A 23,708-nucleotide genomic window follows, 5' to 3' on the forward strand; every position below is an offset into this window, starting at 1 on the left:
GGACAGGCACAGTCCTGTTCAGGTGTCTGTGATAACTCAACCCACTGCTCTAGCTCAGCCTGGTGATGGCCCATAAGAATATGCAAGGCACACCTCAGCTCCCTTTGCATGACTGTAGAGAGAATGCACAAACAGCCCAACTACCAGTCTAAACCAGACGTGAATTCTACAGGCAGGCATAGGCACAGAATGGTAAAGCAACAGAATGTCCACTTTTTAAATGTGGTATTTTCAAACACGCCTTTTAAAAACCAACTTCTATAAAAGATGTGTTTTTAAATTGTGAGTTGAGGGACTCCAAACTCCAATTCTCTATCTGTTCCCAAATGGAAATTGCACTTGTAAGATGTTCAAGGCAGCTCCAGTACTAACCAATGGGAGAAATAGTCCTTGCAATATTAATGAAAAAAGAAATTTAGCAGTATTTCACAATCAGGACATGTTAAACAAACCAGCACATGGCCTACCATTTAAATACATTGCACCATGCCCATGGGGCTACCTTTGGCCTTCCATAAGGGTGCCTTACATGTAATAAAATGGAAGGTTGGGTCTGGCAAGTAGATGCACTTGCTAGGTCAACATGGCAGTTGAAAAATACAGACTCTGCATTCGCAACTCTGAGACATGTTGACCGGCTACTCATGTGGGTGGCCCAATCAGTGCTGCAGGCCCGCTAGAACACACATTGCACTTTACTAGGTACTTACTAGGAAATCAAATAAGCCAATCGTGGATAGCCAATTTCAGAAGCAATTTACCCAGGAAGCACTTGCACCTTAGCACTGGTCACCAGTGGTAAAGTGTCAGAGTCCTAAAACCAGCAAAAACGAAACGCAGCACACAGTAAAAAAAAACTGGAGGTTGGAAGCAAAAAGACATACCAAAGATGCCAGGTCCAACACATCCTTTTGCTATTTTGAAACTGTATATTCACAGCTCGCACTGCTGCTTTCTTAAATGGCTTCTATGCCTTTGTACGACCTATTTAGGGGGGGGGAAGTTGTTTTGACCGTAGCCTACACTTTATTATTCTAATCCCATTTCAGGATAAAGCCTACATTATTACCAGGCCATCTCGACGCACATAAACTGCCCTATTCTAGGCTTTGCATTGGAAGTAAAACAAACAGGTGGTTAGAGCCATAACTGAAATTGCCGTCACAAGTAAAAAAACATACATTAAATAACTGGCACCAATTTCTCTGTGCATCTCAACCTCGGGTGTAGCATGCTACTTCGATTCTCAATATAAAGCTTACACGCAGGCTTCTGTACTGCTTTTTCTTCAATAATAGAAAGGGCAGTGGCTAGTTAATAGCTTGTTATCTATTTAAGAAGAAAATGTTTTTAGATTGGAAAAAAAACTGCCCAACAAATGTAAAACGGCTTTTTAAAGTGAACAAGAAGGACCCTGTTTCCTGTTAATGTCCCAGATCTGCGTGGATGGAAAAGTTACACAGGCCGAGAAGTAGATGCCTATGGTGGTGCCAACTAACTTTGTGTGGTAATGTGTGACTGTGTATGAAGTCCCAGAAATTGACTATTGAAGACCTTAAAGAGTGTTGAGCTAATGTAAGTTCTTGAGATGTTCTACTTGTAAGACGGCTGGTGGACTGTTGGACATAAGGTTGATTGTTGTTAAGGCTGATGATGCACTCTATAGTATTCTTTTTACAAGGTAGCTTTCTCAATTCAATGTGCAGCTGTAAGTAGATTAATAAGCATTTGCAATGCAATAGGTCTCCCATTAGGAAAGTGTGAGCTATTGGTATTGTAAATGAGCATTTTTTAAAATATGTGTTGGCTTTGAAAATATATAAATTAATAGCATTGTTATTCCCAAAGCCAATAGCTTACACTTTCCTAATGCAAGTCCTATTGGCTATGGTAATGCGTGTTGGTAGCAAACAAGGACAGTGATGATGTGGTGGTGTATTAGAGTGATGTGGTGGTGCCCCTGAGTGATGTGGTGGTGCCCCTGAGTGATGTGGTGGTGCCCCTGAGTGATGTGGTGGTGCCACTGAGTGATGTGGTGGTGCCCTTGAGTTATGTGGTGGTGTAGTAGAGTGGTGTGGAGGTGTCCCAGAGTGGTGTGGAGGTGTCCCAGAGTGGTGTGGAGGTGTCCCAGAGTGGTGTGGAGGTGTCCCAGAATGGTGTGGAGGTGTCCCAGAGTGGTGTGGAGGTGTCCCAGAGTGGTGTGGAGGTGTCCCAGAGTGACGTGGTGGTGCCCCTGAGTGACGTGGTGGTGCCCCTGAGTGACGTGGTGTGTGAGGGTGAGGGTGTGTGCTGGTGTCCCAGAGTGATGTGGTGTGTTAGGGTGAGGGTGTGTGGTGGTGTGAGGGTTTGAGGGTGAGTGAGGGTTGTGAGTGGGTGTGAGGGTGAAGGGGTGTTAGGGTGAGGGGGACTGAGGGTGCGGGTGAGGGGGACTGAGGGTGAGGGGGACTGAGGGTGAGGGGGACTGAGGGTGAGGGGGACTGAGGGTGAGGGGGACTGAGGGTGAGGGGGACTGAGGGTGAGGGGGGGCTGGGTGAGGGGGTCTGGGTGAGGGTGACGAGGGTGAGGGTCCAAAGTAAATGGTGGCAGGGCAGACATCATAAGACAGAAAGAAGAGACTGCGTGGTGACTGCGTTGGTCAGTTTCAGAATCAGGAGGGGCAGAGTCAGCACAGCCTGCGAGGGATCACCGTCCCTAGAGGCAAAGCATAGCGGATGTAACATTACAGCTAGCAAGTCTAGTGTATTTAAGCTGTGTCCCTAGAGAGATGGCAACACAGCAACAGCATTTGAGGAGCAAGGCTACTGTAAACAAGCACGGTAGGCTTTCACTTTCGTCCAGAAACAAGCTCTCTGCATTGCTGTTATGGGGGAGCGGGAGCGCATTCCTTTTGAAGTCTGATGCGGGGGCAGGGGAGCGGCAGCCTTTGAAGTCTGATGCCGAAGCACAGATAAATGGTGGTGTGTTATGTGGCTGGCGAAGGTGTGCACGCGCATAGGTCACATGAACTGTATGCGATCCGCAGCCGTTTTGCTAGACTTTTCTTTTCCGCTTACTATAATCTCGCCGGAGCAATGCGCAAGCTCATTGGCTCAGGCAAGACCTAAAAAGGCCTGCTCATGATCTTAGTGTTGGTGAGTGTAACACTTGTAAACCCTTTCCTTGTTCTCATTTCTTAGCTACTTTAAATGTTATTCTAGTATTTATATTACACTCTTTTACCATTTGTATGATTTCGTACCAGTGTTTCCAAGGTTCTACCTATATTTAGAAGTGGACTTTAGGTCAGCCCTTTCTCATGATTGGATTCAGCTTTGTTTATCTCATTTGTCAGTTTCTTAATCTTTAGCTTTCCATCCTTTTCCTACTTTTGTCCTGCCAAAAAGCATTTCGTTCTCAACGTGTTAAGATTGGATGGTGTCTCCTTCCTCTGTGCGCCAGTGTTCCATTTCATGGAAGTGATTGTGTTTCCCATACTATGTTCCTGCTTCTTGTTTCCTATCTTCCCGATGCTGCCCACCCAACTCCCTGCTCTATTCCCCACCAGCTCAGATGCGGTTGGCTGCCAGGCCACACAATATTTTTTGTGTCCTAACTTAAAATAAATACATAAATTCATCGATCTAACCTGGCCATCTGCTGTCACGAATGTATGTCTATCAGTGGCCATCTTTGAATGTTTTTTCTTTAATTGAAAGCCTTTCCAACATTACCAGCCGTGTGTGCACCTGTATCTTGACGCATGCATGTGAAAGGAAAAAAACATTAGCAAAGACAGTAGCTTGGCCTTTTAAACCCAGACCTATTTGCTTTTCCAATGTTTGTATTACTAGTTTGTGTTTCCTATTCCAGACTCTACATGCCCCTAGCTTTTCTCAGAGTAGCTAGGCAAGACTGATTTACATGTGTCTCTTTCCCCACTGCAGTAAATGAGTATTAGCATTTGTGTTTCCTTCCGTCTTCATTTTCCAATGTTTTATTTCTGAAAGCATCCCTTTTCTACTGTTCAAGTGGTTTTTTTTGTGTAAAATTTTTAGTTCGAGTGGGTTTTAATTGCTTCTTATGGCACTCTGTGAAGCATGAATAAGTAGAGTAGTGAATAGTCCGCATCTGAGCAGGGACAGGCGAATGGTGGAGAGAGGAGGTAAACACACACATAAGAACTTGCATATGAACCAGCGACACTATTAATAGGGCGATGGTTCTAGAGAGCTGTGGCTTGATTTTACATAATAGGGTTTGCACCTCAACGTAACACCAGGAAAGGCATCCAAGTGTAGATCAACAAGGCAATGATAAAAAGAAGAAAAAAACTACAGGAGCCCCTAGCTTGGCCCAGAAATGTTGAACAAATTAGCTATCCACCATTGGAGCTAAAGTTACTGTTCAAAATAGAGAGCCTAATAGAATATCCTTCTACAGACTGGGAGAAGACTAATATTCCCATGTCAAGCAGCAAACTGATTCAATTTTTAGGTCTCGCCCTGGCGAAGAGCGCAAAGCGCGCTCTCCCTGCGAGACCTATAGTTTTCAGCTCAGCTTACGAGGCAAGAGGAGACCAGAGATGGGCACGCGCAGCCTGCCGTAATCAGATCAGGTTGCGCGCGTTCACCATCTCCTGTCTCCTTTAGCCTCCAACACACACAGGCACACTTCCCCTGCTTTTGCACACGCACACGCACATACACACAGAGACACACACGAGCGCACCTACACGCACGCATACACACACACACGAGCGCACACATAGAGACGCACACCACACCTCCCCGCCGCATACAGACACAAACCTCCCCCCCGCCGCATACAGACACACACCTCCCCCCGCCCCCACACACACACACACGCACACGCACGCACACGCACACACACACATACACATACAGAGACCCCCCACAACTAATCCCACTCACCGCATCGGTGCCATTCCAGACTCTGCAGCCTCCGCGGGGCTCTCCCTCGGGCATGGGAGCCCCGTGTCACCACTGCTCCTCTCTGGGCCAGCCACTCCGTGGGTGCGGGCTTTAGAAGATGGAAGTCCCGCCCCACAACAGGTTTCGGTTTCGCTCACGTCTTGTTGATTCTGTTGAGTTCAAACAGGAAACCGAGCGAGGGGGATATTAAAGAGAGTCGGTGGAAGGGGGCGCTCCGCAGAGAAGGGGAGATGGGGGCTGCTGCTTCGGATGGAGGAGATCTAGAGAGCTGAGGCTGTCTCAGGGCGGTGCAAGACTGTCTCACGGGGAGAGTGCCGGGCAGTCTCTGGGTTCTTTGGAGAGGAGAAGGAAGTACACTGCTGGCCTGACTGCAGGGCCACAGCTGAGGCGGTCGCTGAGGATCACACAGCTGCAAAGGGAGCGCTTAGAGCGAAATCCGGGTTTCAGTGGTTCTTGCAGCCAATGTCAATATCTGGTGCCAGGGAAACATCACCCGCTCAAAGGCCGAACACCACCTGTCCAAGTCCGGCAAGGACGACTGCTTCCTGGTGCGGGTCAGTGAGTCCATCAGCGGGGCCTACGCGCTGTGCGTGCTGTGAGTACACTCCACCTCGCCGCTTTCATCCACACAGGTCTCAGCAGGTGCAACCCTTCAGGAAAAGCCTGTCAGGAAAACTGTCAGACGCTTTCCCCACAGGAACCGTTACAGACTGTCACACAATGTCAGACAGACAGCGAGACACTCTCGCCTCAGAGTCGCTGTGTCAGCAAACCTAACTTTGAGACCCTCTCACCACAGAGATAGACTGCTAGGCACCATCCTACCGAGACTCCCCCCACCTCGCCAACCGCTAGATTCCGACTGTCAAACAGATTGAGGGACCGACTCTGAACATAGAGATGGCCTGAGGGATGGACAGACTCACACATGCTTTGTCAGCGAGATAGCTTCAGAAAGCCGAGATGGACTGTGAGACATTCTCATCAGATTGTCACAGTGAGCCACACTAAAATAAGACACAGAAACCTAGAATGAAAGGCTCCCTCCGAGAGGTAGAGACCGTGAGACACTGCTACCATAGAGAGGCTTAAACACTCTGTGAAACAGACTGTGAGACACTCTCATCACAGAGACAGACTGCAAGTCACCATCCCTCACCACCATCCATCGACAGGTGGCGAGGTAGGCTGTATGACACTCTCAACACAGCAAGACACCGAAAGACCGGCACAAACGGACCTAGACAGACTGTGAGGGCACTGTTTACAGTGACACGCTGCCACACGGAGAGGCCTAGAATATGAGGCCCCCTCTGACATTTAGAGACAGACTGTGAACCAGACCGAGAGATATTCTTACCAAAGAAACACACAGCAAGACACCTTCTTGCACACCGAGGCTTAGTCTGCGAGACAGCTGCAGAAAGCAGAGATGGGAAGAGAGACATATTGTGAGTCACCCTACAAACACAGAGGTCTAAAATGAAAGGCATTCTCGGTGAGGCTGAGGCACATTGTGAGGCGCTTCTACTCACAAAGGCAGACTACAAGACACCCTCCTACCCACAGAGGCCTAGAGTTCAAGACACCCTCATACCCACAGAGGCCTAGAGGCCTACAATGCAAGATACCCTCCGACCCACAGAGCCAGACTACAAGACACCCTCCTACTCACAGAGGCTTACAATGCAAGACACCCACAGAGGCCTACAATGCAAGACACCCTCCTACCCACAGAGGCAGATTACAAGACACCCTCCTACCCACAGAGGCAGACTACAAGACACCTTCCTACCCATAGAGGCCTACAATGCAAGACACCCTCCTATCCACAGAGGCAGACTACAAGACACCCTCCTACTCAAGAGGCCTACAGTGCAAGACACCTTCCTACCCACAGATGCCTAAAATTCAAGACACCCTCATACCCACAGAGGCAGACTACAGGACACCCTCCTACCCACAGAGGCAGACTACAGGACATCCTCCTACCCACAGAGGCAGACTACAGGACACCCTCCTACCCACAGAGGCAGACTACAGGACACCCTCCTACCCACAGAGGCAGACTACAGGACACCCTCCTACCCACAGAGGCAGACTACAGGACACCCTCCTACCCAGAGGCAGACTACAGGACACCCTCCTACCCACAGAGGCAGACTACAAGACACCCTCCTACCCAGAGGCAGACTATAGGACATCCTCCTACCCAGAGGCAGACTATAGGACATCCTCCTACCCACAGAGGCAGACTACAGGACACTATCCTACCTACAGATGCCTATAGTGCAAGACACCCTTCCACCCACAGAGGCCTACAGTGCAAGACACCTCCCTACCCACAGAGCCAGACTACAAGACACTCTCCTAGCCACACAGGCCTACAGTGCAAGACACCCTCCAACCCACAGAGGCCTACAGTGCAAGACACCCTCCAACCCACAGAGGCCTAAAATGCAAGACACCCTCCAACCCACAGAGGCCTAAAATGCAAGACACCCTCCAACCCACAGAGGCCTAAAATGCAAGACCCCCTCCAACCCACAGAGGCCTAAAATGCAAGACACCCTCATACCCACAGAGGCAGACTACAAGACGCCCTCCTACTCACAGAGGCCTACAGTGCAAGACACCCTCCTACCCACAGAGGCAGACTACAGGACACCCTCCTACCCACAGAGGCAGACTACAGGACACCCTCCTACCCACAGAGGCAGACTACAGAACACCCTCCTACCCACAGAGGCAGACTACAGGACATCCTCCTACCCACAGAGGCAGACTACAAGACACTATCCTACCTACAGATGCCTATAGTGCAAGACACCCTTCCACCCACAGAGGCCTACAGTGCAAGACACCTCCCTACCCACAGAGCCAGACTACAAGACACTCTCCTACCCACAGAGGCTTACAGTGCAAGACACCCTCCAACCCACAGAGCCAGACTACAAGACCCCCTCCGACCCACAGAGCCAGACTACAAGACACCCTCCTACCCACAGAGCCAGACTACAAGACACTATCCTACCCACAGAGGCCTACAGTGCAAGACACCCTCCTACCCACAGAGCCAGACTGTGAGACACTCAACATTGTGAGGCACCGTCAGACAGACAACGAGGACATTCTTCTTATTTATGTTTTAAAAATCCACAAGTAAATAAAAGGCATTGACATTTACAATGCCAATAGCTCACACTCTAGTAAATGCGAGACCTATTGCATTGCAAATGCTTGTTACTCCAGGCTTTAAACTTGCTTCCTTGTTGTGCATGATGTATGGACAGAGTTCACAAATGTTAAACGTCTGCAAAACTGCAGATTCTTTGCTTTCCGTTGATTTTCAAATATGTATTTATTTGCTATTTTTGTTTTGTTGTTGTAGAGAAGTCGTCTTGAAGTATTATGCATCTTAGTTTGTGGCTGAATCAATATCACTTCTGAACTGCATTTGACTGTAGCCAGTATGGATGAACCAGATTAAAAGGCAAATTTATTTGTGGTAAGTAGACCAAGTAATCTGACCTTGAATAAACTTGAAAAAAATACTGCTTGCTTCGATCCTTGTCAATAATGTTTTTTCTTTAAGTATTGCTGATGATCTTATGACATATTAGTAATCTTCCATCTTGTGACATTTAGAACTGTGAGTTAAAATTGATCTTTCTGTCATCGCATATGCCTATTGTCTTTCAAAGAAAGACACACAGCTTCACAAAACATGTTACCCGGTCTTTGATATGCTTCCAAAAGTCCTTTGCTTTTCTTTCCCTTTATTTAATAATGCTCCCTCCCTTAGTTGAAGTCTGTAATTTCAAGCCTATTCTGGCTACATTTATTTATTGGTATCCCCATGCAGTGGTGTGACGTTGATCCAATTTAGCAACAGATGAACAACGTGAGAAACATTTCCTTTGCCTTGGGGTGCAAGGGATGTTCACGAGTCTGCTATCTTTTCTCATTAAGTGGGCAGAAAATCCTGTGTTACGGTCGGTAATATCTGTTTGCTGTAACATTTTTGCAAAGTTAACCAGGCAGATCCTTGATGCAAATTAACCTGTGCCTTGAATGTTGGGTTTTTGTAAGGAAAACAGCAGTGTGACCCATAAACCAATCGGGATTAGGGTGCTGGGTATAAAGATAAAACAATATCCCAAAAGGTATAAGTGTAAAGACAATTTATATTGTATGCACCAGACATTACATGGATCAGAAAAAGGAGACACCTATTCAAATAATTTTGGAAAAAAAGTTTTTTTTTTAGTAGTTTTGATATTCAAGGAAATAACGCGATTATCAAGTACACTTAGTTATATACAGCACACAATCAAATACAGAATGCGCCTGTTATTTGCGCTGGGAAGGTCGACGGCGTTTCGGTCTTTTTGGGATATTGTTTTATCTTTATATTGAATGTTGGGTAGCAGCAAATTTTCTCCTATATTGTTTACTTTCTTTCATAATTAGCTGAGAAATTGGCCCCGTGATTACGTTGAGTACTTGTATACTTTTTCTGCATTGCCAAAGTTTTGATAAGTGGTAAAACATATTTACATATTTTCAGGCTTGTAAACTGCAAAATCTTGTAATGTGTTTTAGATTGAATGAGTGGAAAACTTTTGATATATGCTGGGAATATGGCTGACAAGAGAGCCCACCCAAATGGAGCCCTCTAGCAGAACTGCAGCACACTCTAGGACAGTGAATACTTTCGATAAATAACTAGTGTCGGCTTTTCAAGCCAAGGGATTCACAGTTAAGCTGAGGTTCTATCCTGGTTTAAAGGGTAATGGTACAGGGCAGTGTTCTGCAGCAGGGTCTAGTGTTCAGTATTGACCATGATACTTGAAATCTTACCTCCAGCCTTGGTTCCCTTCCTTTCCTTTACACGTTAACACCCTTAAACTAGTCTTGAGTATCTCTCCTCTCCCAGATTTTCCATTACCGGCTTCAACTGTTTAGTGTGCATCAAAGTCTTTGATACGCCCGAGTAAAAGAGTGGGCATAGCAGCTCTATGTTGGCACACATAGTACCCTTAATCTTCATTCTTAGGGATCGTCAGAATTTCACTTATCGGGATCTTAGAGAACAATTTGTTTGTGAAGATAATGGTTTTATTCATTGATGGTTGCAGCTTTCTATTATAGCAGAGACCTTTGTGAGATGTTTTCAGGTGTACTTTAGCCTGACTATACAGTTACTAAGCTTGGGGGAGTGGCACTTTTTAAAAATTGCTAGCACGATGCATGTAACGAAGATTTTCATGTCTACTTTTTATGGCAAAGGAATGGAATATCTCACTTTGGTTAGAGAGAAATTATTTTATACATCACAACATCACAACCATACCATGAAATCTGGTACAGACGGACACCGGCAGTATACATGATCGGTGGTTATATTACTCAAGCCATATCCTCGTTTCTTGTTCAAAGGTGATTTGCAGTAGTTTAAGAAGGAGGTGGAGGAAATGTGAAAATGAACACTGCTGTAACCAGAATACATTTGGGCCCTGATTTTATATGGGCCAATAATTCCATTTTTGGTGCAAAAAAAAATCAACCAAAGCAGCCTGCAAGTTTAACAGGAGGCAGAGTTTGCCCCCGCAATTTTCAGCAGGTGAAACCTGATGCAAACTGTTCATGCTGATAGCCCACAATCAGATGTGTTCTGTTGGAATATCAGAATGTGGGAGTTGCAAATCTGAATGGTGCAAATTTATAACCAGTGCCTCACCACTCTGCCATGTTCGCATTAGTTAGAAGGTACACAGTTAGCATCCCAGAAGTGATCAGGGTTTTAACTTGAAAATTTCATGAAAAAGAAGAAAGAACCAGAATTTGTGCCTGACGTTTATGCTTGCATGCATACTCTGCCTGCTGCTATTCGTCTGCATCTCTGGTATTCTTCCTCCTCATTGTATTGAGAAGGAAAGGTTGTGCCTGATCTTTTATAATACTAAAACTAAATGGCGATGACAAAAAACATGAAGTGTTTAAATGCTGTAATGTGAGGTAAAAGACTGTGAGTATGAAGTAATGTGAAAATGCAATAAAAAGTGGAGGTAACACCAAGAGTAGAAGTAAAAATAACGATATACTATGAAGTGTTAATACATAACTTTGGCCGAATTACAGTTTATAGTAATGCTTAAATGTCAGTTTTACACCACAAGCAAAACGCCCACGGAAAATGTCAGCAATATAACCCTAACAGTAGATGCTTGAAGGTACACCCGAGCATTAAGGTAGATTTAGCAAGTCCGCCTTGCATTACAGCATGAGAACGTGAGAGGGTTATGTATACTTACTGCACACAATGAGGCAGCGGTGCTGTAAAAGGACACACCGTACATGTAAGTGCTCATGCACAGCTGATGGTCACCTATATTATTCCCTTATTGTGGATTATGTAAATTATCCATTGACTGCTTGGTTAATGTCATGACTCAGTCATGAGATCTGACCGAGTATCACGGATTGATTTTGCTAGGGCATTCGCAACAATGTGGAAATTGTTATAGACACCTTTTGGGATTGGAGTTACTGTTGGCTCTCTAGTGTATTTATCACGTGTACTCTTGATTGTAGTGTTTTTCTTGGTTGCAATTGTATGCAGGACGGGGTTTTAAGAAATCTATGTTTGAATTGTATTCTTTGTTTTTTCCCTCCACAGGTCCTTGGGAACTCCTAGCAGCATTGCTGCCAGTACGGGAATGAAACCCCTCACTGTGCGTGACTGAACATGGAGATCCGTTGCGGCAACTTCTTGTTCAGCTCCAAGTTTGACTCTGGGAACCTTGCCCGTGTTGAGAAGGTAGAACACCAAGAAGGCGATGGGGACGTGACTGGAAGTGGCAGCAGTGGGTCTGCTGGTTTCGGAAGCTCTCTGCCGCCTGCTGATTATGAGTTCAATGTGTGGACCAAACCAGACTGTGCCGATACGACGTATGAAAATGGAAACCGGTAAAATTCTACCAGTCAATTTTAAAAATCCAGCCCTTAAGCATTCTTTGCTTCTATCCATATGTTTTTCTGTTTCTTTTACATTGTATAATGCTTAAGATCTTGTATTCCTTCTCTGTGGCTGTTGTGAGTGACTGATACATTAATCACTCTGTGTGTACTTATTGAGTGCATCAGTACGATAGCTTGAGATTTTAACTTTCTTTTCATGATGCTATACAGCTTTGGTCTTGAGGTTTTCTTTCCTTTTCAGGGTTGCATGTTTAGGAAACATTCCTTTAAAAATGTCACTGCTAAGTCTGCCAACAACAAAGGCATTGTTCTGCTTTCTTATAGCAGGCTCCCTAGTGAACAAATGATAGCTATGAATGACTGCTTGTTAATGGGTCTAGTTCACCTTTTCATGACGATTTAAGGAAGAGTTTGCCATGATACCCAGAGTGAGGACAAATAACTTGTAGCACATAGATTCATTGTAGCCACGTGTTTCACGACAGTGTTACATGCTAACTTGGAGTTCATTTCCAAAGCCCTTTTGAATTTTGTTTGAACCAATCCGTGATTTTACCTGCTTTCTTATAAAATCAATTTTTTCTAGGTTGGTATACACATTACCAGTTGAGAAACTGAATTTGATAAACGGTCACATTTGTCAAGCAAGATATATATATTCTATCACTTAAGTGGAATGAATACATGTTGCAAAAATCTGCAAATAGCAATAAAATAAAGAAGTTACCTGGACTTCTAAGTATATTGGAAAAAACTCAAAACTGCTGTAGCAAAGTTATGTCTAATCCAGCAAAGATCTTACTTCATAAACACCCCGTTACATGCCTGTGGGCATCTAGGGCCAGATGTAGTAGCCTTAATACCGGTCGGAAACGGCCGATTTCGGCCGTTTCCGACCGGTATTTGGCTTTTGAGATGTAGGGGGCATCTGATTTACCGAATCGGTAGATTTACCGATTCTGTAAATCAATATGTAGGTGGCACTTCACAGAGTGCCACATGCCCTTCAGGAGTCAGTATTTACCACCCAATCCTATTGGGTGGTAAAATACCGAATTCAGGTGTGCATGCACATCTGTGCATGCACACCTGTGCCATGTGACACACAGACATCCCCTTAGGGCATATATGTGTGCCACATGTCACACAAGCCTGTATTTGGGGTGCTAGAGGGTGTCAAAGTGACACCCCCTGCACACTTGCAGGATTCGGTATTTACAGATTCGGTAAATACCGAATCGGTATTTCCCATTGATTCCTATGGGCTTCAATGCACATAGGAATCAATGGGCAATACCGATTCGGTATTTACCGAATCAGTAAAAACAGATTCTTACAGATTCGGTAATTGTGTTTTAAAAATTACCTACATCTGCCTCCTTCTAATTTACCGATTCATAAATACCGAATCAGTAAAATTCGGTATTTATGAATCTGTAAATTAGATTTACCTACATCTAGCCCCTAGCCTTTAAAGACTTGTCCCTAGTCTAAAACTTAATGAGTCTATAAATTAATGTCTGTGTTGGATCCCACTGTGATAAAAAACAAACTAAAACGAATACTGGGCTGCATTTTTTTAAATCAGTCTTTTCCATGTTGATACTTATATTTCACAACTCCCCTTGGGCACCATACACATTTTTCAAAGCAAGTTTAATGTAGTCAAAAATAGTTGGCACCGTGAAGGAAATGACTGGTACATATGATGGCTAACTGCACTTAGATTTGCTGTGGTTTTTGAGAAGAATCAGATGTTTAAAACCACAAAGGCTATATGGGCTTGCTGGGTGTGTTTTGCTAATAGGCCTCTGATGTACATTCTGAAAGAAGTCCTCCCTCCTATAAAGTTGCTCTTAGCTGTTCCCTCAAGGTCAGTGATGTGTTGAAAAAATTGGTCATATCTGCTAGTGTGATAGTCTTGTGTCAATCATAATGTCCGAGAAAATAATATCAAGCAGTGACAGCTGGAGGTTAACGTCCAAAAGGTGAAAAAACTGAGTGGATGCAAGTAGTAACTTTGGTAGATTACTAAGTGTGTTTGAGTACAATTCTAATTATCCTAAAGTGATTAGTTATCACTGGATTAAGTACCATTACTCCCCCCCCAAAACATGTTTTTTCCATGTCACTTGGCCATTTTATTTCTTCCTTTTCCGTTCTTCCCCCTTTCCTCTGTGTCATTTAACCATGGGACTTGTAACATTGTTATATTCTTTTTTTTTTTTCTTGAGTTATGCATGTTTTTGAGGTCTGGGCTTCCCTATCCAGTCTGCAAATGATTTGTTACTACTGCAAGTAGTCTTTAGTGAGAGTTTTGAACGTAGTGTGCTGAATGCAATGTTTTATTGCAGGAGACATAGCATGAAGGAATATTAGCTAGGAATCTTGACTGTGCACTCTGTGCAGATTTAAAAAACCTAAACGTAAAAACTGCACAATATTTAAGAAAAGTAACTGATCAGTATCACCAGGGATAGAGTACATTTAATGTAGTCCACGAAACTTTATAGGTAATGTACAGTGACCACCTTTATTAAAGTTAGTGTTCATCTTTACATCTCAGTTAAAAGATTGGAAATGAAATTATACTTTACTTCAGCTGGATAATTAAATCCACTTTTCTGTTTGTAAAGCAGGTGTCCTCTTGTAAGGTGCTGTGATTCTGACAGATATTATAACGAAATATCCCTGCTGCAGAGTGTCATGCACTAAATCCAGAGTATCTCTTTGGGGGGAGGGTGGAGAGGAACTGGTGGAAGCATGAGCTGGAATAAACCATTCAGTACAGCGATATAAATATATCAGAACTGCACTGAAACCAAACCAGCTATTTGACAAACATTAACTTTGCAATTCTAGCACCCTCAGCAAGAGTGTGCCTGAGACACTTTGAGGTCACTCCGGTCTATTCCCCACTTGTTTCGTATCTCTTGAGAAATATAAATAGCCCTACTGGCGAAGTCTCTCTTTATGTAGCTCAACTTAAGTAACACGAATAAGAATGTAAAGGGTTCTTATCCATATGATCAGGGCAGAAATAATTCTTAGGAAATTTCATGTTTCCATTTGTAGGTCCTGGTTTTATTTCAGTGTACGAGGAGGCGCTCCAGGAAAGGTGATCAAGATACACATCATGAACATGAATAAGCAGAGCAAACTTTACGCCCAAGGCATGGTCCCTTTTGTTCGAACCCTGCCCATAAAGCCACGTTGGGAACGCATCCGAGAGAGGCCTGCTTTTGAGGTACTTTTTTCAGTGTTCCCTTTACTCATTCTGAGAACATGCATTTCCCTAAAATATTTTACTAGTTGGAGCCTCGCCATGACATTTCCTGCGGTCTAATTTCGTTGTTCGAGAGGTAGGACCTTCTAATGAAGCATACATGTGCTGTCCGTAAGCCTGAAATTTCAGTAAATGACTGTTGAATTGTTAGAAACCATACAGCTTCCTGTTATGCTCTGTATTCGGCCATTTGAGACATTCTGAAGTTATATTAGATGTATTTTAGTACAGCAATACCCACAGCACCACTATGATGCCTCCTGACCAGTATCTTTGCCACCTTTTTTCTATAAAATCTTTATTGGGGGAAACAGACTTGACACCTTTTTCTTTGCTTCCCTCTCCTCTTACCAATTTCACTACTTGTATACTACAACAGACATTGAACCATGCTTCTAATTTCAGGTGAAATCCATCACGTCCCACATTCAAACCTTAACCTCTCAAGCCAACAGCCTCTAGTACACCCTTTTTAGGTCTCGCGACCTATCGATGTGCGCAAGCGCATCGAGCGGAGCGAGAATTCAAGTGGCGAAAACATCGTCAAACCAAAGGGCTTTCAGCCCCGCGGTTTTCATGCTGTTCACGTGAACCACGTGATAACATGCACGCGCATTCAGGGCCAGCCAGCCCAGCACATCAAAGGGCTTCTCCTCCCCTAATTATTCATGGCCGGCCGCAGGCCGGCCGTACTTTCAGTTTCCCGAAACGGCTTCTCCTCACCTAATTAGGGGAGGAGAAGCCCTTTGATGTGCTTAACACCAATGCCCCTCACAGTCATTCCTCTTGTTTGTATTTGCTTCGGCTGCCATTCTCAGACTCCACGATCTGCTCATGTGACATGGTTGCTCCACAAGACGCTTTACACATTACACTCATCTGCCTGAAGTGGGAGAGCATATGTCATACTCATCTGCCTGAAGTGGGAGAGCATATGTCATAAGTACATATGTCCTCTTCTTTTGCCTCTGAGTTTTAAACAAGCAACGCTGGTCCTTCTGTACTTGCAGTTTCACTTCTAATGTGTGTTGTTATTTATCATGATTTTTAGCTGAGGTGTATCACGCTCGTTCATGAGTTTGATCTTTTCATACTGTGAATTAAAATTAAAAAACTCAATGTACAACCTTTTGCCCTGACCAGGCTCGTGGGGGTAGGTTGTTACGGCTGTGACCGCATCTTTACGGTACCTGACCATTGGCGCAGGTCCCACGAGAGCAGAGTGCGAGGTGCCTTAGGGAGTCACTTAGGGTCGCCACTCAATAGCAGGACCTGTTGGCCTGCCTTCCGAGCTCCTGGAATAAGGTTGTACATTGAGTTTTTTAATTTGAATTCTAATTCACTGTGTAGTACTGAGCACCTTGGTCCTGAAGAATTGCCCCCTGAGCAAGAAACATGTTGACCTGATCCAAGGGTAGCAGGTATTTTGCTGAACACACTTCTTGGCATTTATCTCCCCTCCCACTATTTTAATCAAGGGTGTCAGCCACGCTAATAGATATCCTTGTGGAATGACCCACATTTTTTATCTTCACCACTCCTTCACGACTACACCTCCACTTGCCCTCTCACCCACACGCACCATATGGCCGGAACAAAAGATCTCCGATAAAGAGCCCCTTTACGGGTGCCCGTCAGACATTGCAGCGCCAGTCTGACGAGGAGCAGAACCCATATGATGAAGCATGACATCTAGCTTGCTAGGTGTGTGGGGGTTTTAGTTCCAAAAAGGGAAATGCCCTTCCCTTTCTCCCTTTTTCTATGCTGCACGCGCTCTTGTCGCAAACACTCTTGTCGGGGAACTTTGTGCCCCTCCTGTGCTACTAGTCGTTCGGACATGTACACTGGACCCCGCTAAATATTGTCCGCTCACGGTTCCTCTTGTTGTTGTTGTAATTATCAGTGAATGGATTGCCAGAAATCGATGCATTCTTCCTATCCAAATGTACAAGCTTTGCATCCGTATTTAAAGCTCTAAAGTATGTAGAGAACCTCACTTTGATTGCTTAGCCAAAGACATTTCTATGGCCTTTCCTCCCATTCAAAAGATCTACAAAGTAGTCCAGAATCTCAGGACATCTGAAGCAAGTATGGCAACAATCACCTGAAACTGGTCATGATGATGGCAGGTCCTGGATTTTCCATCTCTGTTAGAAATACCACGTTAAAGGTAAATATGCAGAATCAACATTCTACACAGGCTGCAAAGTAGGAATCGTTAAAATAGCCATCCATCGATGAACTTAGGAGCCTGGCTCTAGATGCTATGCAAGATGGAGACCTAGCTACAGGACCATAGTTGGTGTGCTGGGACCACCAACATTCTGCCTTGTGTATGGTCATGGTGTTGTGTGACTTACAGGGACCCAACTAGGGAAATCCATCGGGCAACCAGGGGCTCTTCCTTGACCTCCTGGCTTGACTGGCTTTCCTTACACGTGAAGGATAACAGAAGCAGTGCTCTCAGGCTTTTGTTGGAGTTTCACCCAATAGCGTGTTGCAGAAAACTTTGTGAATCTTTGATTAGTTCATGAAACCCTTTGAAAAATGAGAGAGCATCTCGGGTGACATAGACTACCGCAGATACATCATACTCTTGGGTGGGTTCTAATACCCAAGCCAAAAATGTGAAGTGCTGACGAAAAAGGGAGATGAGTAAGTTGGAGAACCCTTGTGCACCTCTGTGACTACCTGAAGTGCTGCTGTGTCTGAGTTTAGAAGTGTGTGGTGGCCGGTTTGGAGGGCGGAGATGCCCTGGTGAGAATAGCATCTGGACTTACACAAAAAAGGCATACTTGCACAACGTTTTATCCTATGATTTACATCCTCTGTTATCTTGCAAGTCAGAATGCATTCTGGGGCTGGAACACTTGTCCACTTGTCTGTGAGTGACCCATTTCCACAGAGTATGTTACTAAATGGACTATAGGACACGTGAGGGTTAGTGCTGTGAAGTGAAGTATTGTGTGTAGGGTTGTGAGTTTGCATGATTTATTATTGGCAGTGTTTTTGATTTGTTGGATTGGTTGACAGTCATGACTGGATGCTGAGTTAATTGGGCTAGGACTCTAGAGTAGTATTATATGGATGTTCAGTAATAGAAAACATGGTGTCTGAGACATCTGGTTCCCCAACCATCCTGGTCTTTTAAACCCTACTCTAAGTAGGGAACTCTAGAGCTTTTCCTTGTGTTTTGACACAACTTCAATATTCAAAAGCTATTTTCTTTGAATAAAGTAGCATACCCAAACACAGTGATTAATTGTGAGCTATAAGATTTGTGGGTTGTCAGCCTGGGTTATACCATTTCTTTGGGCATTTTTCCCAATGAAAATAGAAAAGTTAAATATTAGTTTGTCTGTTAGCCATTATTTTGAAGTCAGTGTTTTTTCTGGTAAAAAGCCCCCTAAATAACGTAATGCGCCTAAAGTTTTAATATTGTCTTTCCCAAAAGTTGGGTTCGCCACTGGTAGCCACCCACAAAGGAGGCTTAAAATTCATATACTTCTATTTCACTTTCCTTGCCGCCCTTACCTTATCTAGGAGTTTTATTACTAATATGATTTGTAGAAGTGCTTGGCAATGCCGCCTAAACTGTTCTAATATCACTTATTAGTATGCTAAAAATTCCAGTGATTCAGACTTTGATTCTATATTTCAGTAATGTTTCATTTTGGTTAGTATAGAAAAAGTTTTGTATTTCATTCTTTTTGAGTGTCTGTCTATATTTATAGCACTGATATAGGCACAGGGGAGTGGAGCACCTGGCAAAGAAAAAGGAATTGTGTGCATGTCAGTCCCTTGTTACAACTGGTAGTCCCTGGCAGATATGCTATTCGGATAAGTTTAATTTCTTCTATATTACTCTCACTGGCTTCCCAGCATTCATTGCTCGGTATCTCAGGTAACATAAAATATCCTGCCCCCCCAACCAGCAGCGATGCACAGACACACTGATTCCTGCAGCCTCAGATTACTAACATTTACATTGTTCTCCAGATTGTGTGCGACACAAAGGTATCCAGGATACCTATGAAGAGAATGTTCAGCACATTTTATTTTTAGGTCGAGCCTGCGTAGGCTGCGCATGCGCAGTCTCGCTTGCGAGATTGAATGATTTAGAGGGGCTTTGAATATCAGGCTTTAAGCCTCGCCCCTCTTTCCCATTGGCCGGCATCACTGTTTATGCTAAACTATGGCCAGCCATTGGAAAAGAGGTGCTGATGATATATACTTTTCTCTTTTACAGACGGCCCACTTGGATGGGCTCGTCTGACTTCCTTCTGACGTAAAAGCTTTTTTATCTTAATGGGTGTTTCAAACACATGGCCCCATAAAGATAACAAACCTTTCACAAAGTAGGAAAGTGAAACCGGACCGTGCTTGTTTAGCTACCCCATTATGCACGTCTGGCTTGCTGTCCTTGTCTAGGAGTAAGCCTGAGCTCAGTTTTCTGATATTCAGACACACACCACACTCACAAAGCTAACACGATTTGTGTTTATTCATGGTGCTATTCTGCAACAAAAGCATTAACTAAATCAGCAATATTCTACCTTGGTGGGTGCAACCACCCGTCTGATCCATTTGAATGTCGGGAGTCTCGTTTCGTATCAAGCCTGTCTGCCTCTTGTGTTCCGCAGCTTTACGGGGAAGCTGCAGTCGAGATCAAAACTAATCTGTGAATGGAAACGGTCTTTACTATCCTGCCACCATAGAGTGACCTAAAAATATAGCAGCGGCACTGCAGACTGGCTGCATGGAGCATTACACCATGCCTGTGCTGGTGAGTGAGGTTTAATGGCCGAGTGACTCCAAACACATGACACTTCATCAAGCCCGCTAATGCTTCTCAGTTATTTCTTTCAGGTCCGGCGCCTGCTCTGTGAACGGGGATTGAAAGGCCCTTGCTTTACCCATGGGGTACGGTAAACGGTGTGTGCTAAAGTCGGGATACATGGTTTGTTTCGAATCATCTTCCAGCCTTTTTAATTTATTTATTATCCATGCTCTCAAAATTCATCACCAAGTCAGGGGAAACTGCAATCTGAGTTTTTTTCTGAGACCTAAAAGGCAGTCATTTTAGCATTCACTGTTATTTCTGCCACAAGTCGGAGTACATGGTTCGGCACTTATGTAGTGTTTCATACCGGTCTTAAGCAGTTTATTATTCAGTTTAATGGTAATCCGCTTGTTGCCCAAAAGGCTAGGAAGATTTAAACTTGTGACCAGCAGATTTCGGCTTCTGGCACGCATTTGATGCCTCGTTTTAAAATGCACTGCAGAAAGCTGAGCTGTCAGGCTAGCTTAGAACTTAGCACCGCAAAGCATCGAGTTTCAGATGGCCTTATTCAAGCTTTGATAGGTCTGTCTCGTATATGTGTTCACCTGCGATCTCAATCCTCGTCACTGCCCACATTCTGTACATCCCGAGCCTTGGTTAAACTGTAGTCGGTGGTTTGTATCTCGGCGTGCACATCCTACTAACTTCGTGTGTAGCACCCAGCCGCCAGCCTCCATCTGCTGCCACTGCACTGGAATGTGTGCAGTCTGCTACGGAGCTGGTGTGATGCAACCCACTCAAAGGTTATGACATGCAGGAGGCCCAGGTATCAAGCCTTCTCTCTGCTTTATCGGCTGTCCCTCCCAAGCCAAAGGGAAAGCATTGCCCTGGCACCATCACATTCTGTACAATATACCCAAGTAATTCCCGTGCCCTGAATTCTCAGCGGGATTAGCAGCAAGACATTTGTTTTTCTTCATTTTATAGTTGTGATATCCTCCACTTTGGTAGATCCGATAACGGGTGAATTTGTGGGTCTAACAACAAATTTTCATTTTCCCCATTATTTTCTCGACCACCCCTACATGAGGGCAACATTATTTTTCCTTGTGGTTGAAAGTCAGAGACTTCTCTAATCGCTACTACCGGTGGCAGATCCACTACACGCCGCAGCTGATACTCCACCTACACTCGAAGGGAAGTGAAAATTCTGTCTTTCTGCAGGCTTTTTTTCCTCTGCTTCAAACATTAAGAACAGCCAGCCTCACTAACTTAAACTTACTGACAACGCCAGTAGATTTGGAAACGTTTTTAAAAAAGTTAAGTGATTTTTTATAGATTGGCGAGTTTGGTTGGTGTGAAGTATTGTGAGTAGTCGAATGTGCAGATGAGTCATTGTTTGGATGAACAGGTGTGAGAGGATAGATGAGTAATGAATTGGTGCATAACTGCATGTTCATATGGATGTATGAGTCATTACATAATGGCTAGTGCATAGGTGGTTAGGTGAGTGTATGCATGGTTGAATGAGTCATGTAGACCATGTGTTGATGGCTGAATGGGATAGTGCATGAATGCTTTAATAGCAAGTGAGTACAAGGAGGGCTGGGGGAAATGGGTTAACCGTATACCCACACCTATGCTTTCATCACCCAGTCTAATCATCCACTTACACTCATCCTTTTATCTACCCATACATTCTTCTATTCATCCGTGTCCCACTGTAACATTCATTTAAGCATCCATTTATCCGCCTGCAGTTACATTCATCTAGCCATCCTTGCATTTATGCACTCATTGATCATTCACCTATTCATGCAGTACCTGCCTTCCTGTGTGAGCAAGTAGCCCTTGTACACACTCTATATGTGTCTGCAAGTGTGTGTTCTGTTTTCATGGGTGTCTGTATGTCTATTAGTAGTAGTGTACTTGACACTTGTTGCAGGGTAACCTAACAAGCATTGGCATAGCCAATAGGTCTCGCCTTTGGGACCTTATATGTTTTTAGTTATCCAGCGCAATATCCTTGGTGCAACATCAACTGTTGCATGGCTAAACACTTCTAAGATCCCAAAGGCGAGACCTATTGGCTATGCCAATGCTTGTTTATTTAATATTCCAGTTGTATATAGCTTTGAATGGAGAATTATTTTCTATTACGGCTCCTATACCCAATAAGCAACCATGTGCTTGGTAGGATCACTGTGAGCCTTTGTTTGCCATTTGATTTTTGTCCTGAAAACCCACTAAGAATGCAGCTGTTACTTTTATTGCAAGTGTTAGTGCAATTCAGCTTCTGCACGCTGAAAATCAACATACGAACAAATTCTCAAGCAATAAACCTATAGAGCTGCATAAGGGGTTGCCGTGGGCAAATGAATGAAGTCATGCTACAAAGCAAGACATGTCCCGCATCAAAGTTTACATTGTTTTGTTTATCAATCTTGTACTGGATCATATTAGATGCACCACATCAGAGATTTCTTTTAAGAGCCTTCTGAAGACCCACCTTTTCTGAGAGATCTACTGTTGGGTGATCCCTCTTATGTCTACTCTTTTTAACTGCTTCTTACTATCGCCTTTTCGCTCCTTTTTGGAGCAGCTGTTTTGCGCTGTATATATTTATTTAATTCATTCATCAGTTTTAATGAAACCTTAATAGTGTAGTCAACTGCCTTCCTTTTCGTCATTATCTCCTTCCACCCTTCTCTATAGAGTGAGGTTTGGTGCATAACTGATGCAAAATGTCTGTGGGATTGGTGACATTTCTCTGGAATGTCACAAAGGAAGTTCAAGCAAAGGGAAAGTATCATAAAAGGATGCGACTGTAGCATAATCAATTACAGTTCCTGTTGTTGAAATCTGTGCTGCACATACATGGAGTCTCCCCACCGCTCGGTGCAAACATTGTCATCAGAGGACCAGTTGAGATAGTCTTTGTTTGATCTTCAACACTGAATCAAAGGCATTGGTTTTTATTAACAAATAAATCTCTTGCCTAAATATCCTATCTTGAATGTCCATAATCATGGTGCCTCATGAGCGGGCTCATCTCACAAATACAAAGCAAATGCCTATGGTTCCTGGCAACAGAGCCAAACTTGCATAAAGCATAGTGGTAAAATACAAGCTTTTAACAGCAGAAGATTCCAGCAGAGATCTAGTATGATTTTTGCATGACCAATCTTTTGATTCCTCTTTAGAGTGCAGCAACCATTTGGCTTACTCATTCCACAATGAGTACAGTTGGTCTTTCATGGATACTTCCATCTTTCTTGGGAATAAAGTTCATGCTTTGACCCTCAGACACCTAGGGGTCTATTACGATGGCGGGCGGACTTTGCCCGCCCGCCACCTCAATGGTGTTATGTTACCAAAGGGGGGTTTTACCCAAAAGTCGCTGGGACCTAGGTGCTAAGTAACACATATACAGGGGGGTCCCAGAGAACAACCGTGTCATAAAAGCACGTAATTATTTAGTCAGAATTCATCATATTTAATGAAGCCAGCACTGTCATTCAATCACAATGTGCTATTTAGACATTTCAATTTTGCAACATAACAAATATTAAAGCCCCAATTGTAGAAAAGGGAAAAGGAGTGTCGGGTGTTAAATGAAGAAAAGTGAAGTGATTCAGAAAAGAAGAACAAATTTCAAATTCAATACAAAACATTCATTATACATTAAGAAAGGCTATAACTTGTTCAAGCCAATATTGCAATG

The 23,708-nt window shown here is 44.0% G+C and overlaps 1 protein-coding gene across 4 annotated transcripts in view; it reads left to right on the forward strand.

Annotated features, from left to right (window-relative positions):
• Positions 1-23,708, forward strand: part of AGBL5 (AGBL carboxypeptidase 5) — a 503,530-nt gene that overhangs the window by 76,193 nt on the left and 403,629 nt on the right. For all 4 annotated transcript variants that reach the window (XM_086928124.1, XM_086928123.1, XM_086928126.1 and 1 more), the window contains exons 2-4: positions 8,323-8,439; positions 11,614-11,903; positions 14,991-15,162. In XM_086928124.1, the coding sequence (XP_086784250.1) occupies positions 11,683-11,903; positions 14,991-15,162 (393 nt within the window). In that variant the 5' untranslated portion in view covers positions 8,323-8,439; positions 11,614-11,682. The remainder of the gene's footprint in view (positions 1-8,322; positions 8,440-11,613; positions 11,904-14,990; positions 15,163-23,708) is intronic.

Source organism: Lissotriton vulgaris, chromosome 6 (genome assembly GCF_964263255.1).
Source record: "Lissotriton vulgaris chromosome 6, aLisVul1.2, whole genome shotgun sequence".
NCBI classification, from domain to species: Eukaryota; Metazoa; Chordata; class Amphibia; order Caudata; family Salamandridae; genus Lissotriton; species Lissotriton vulgaris.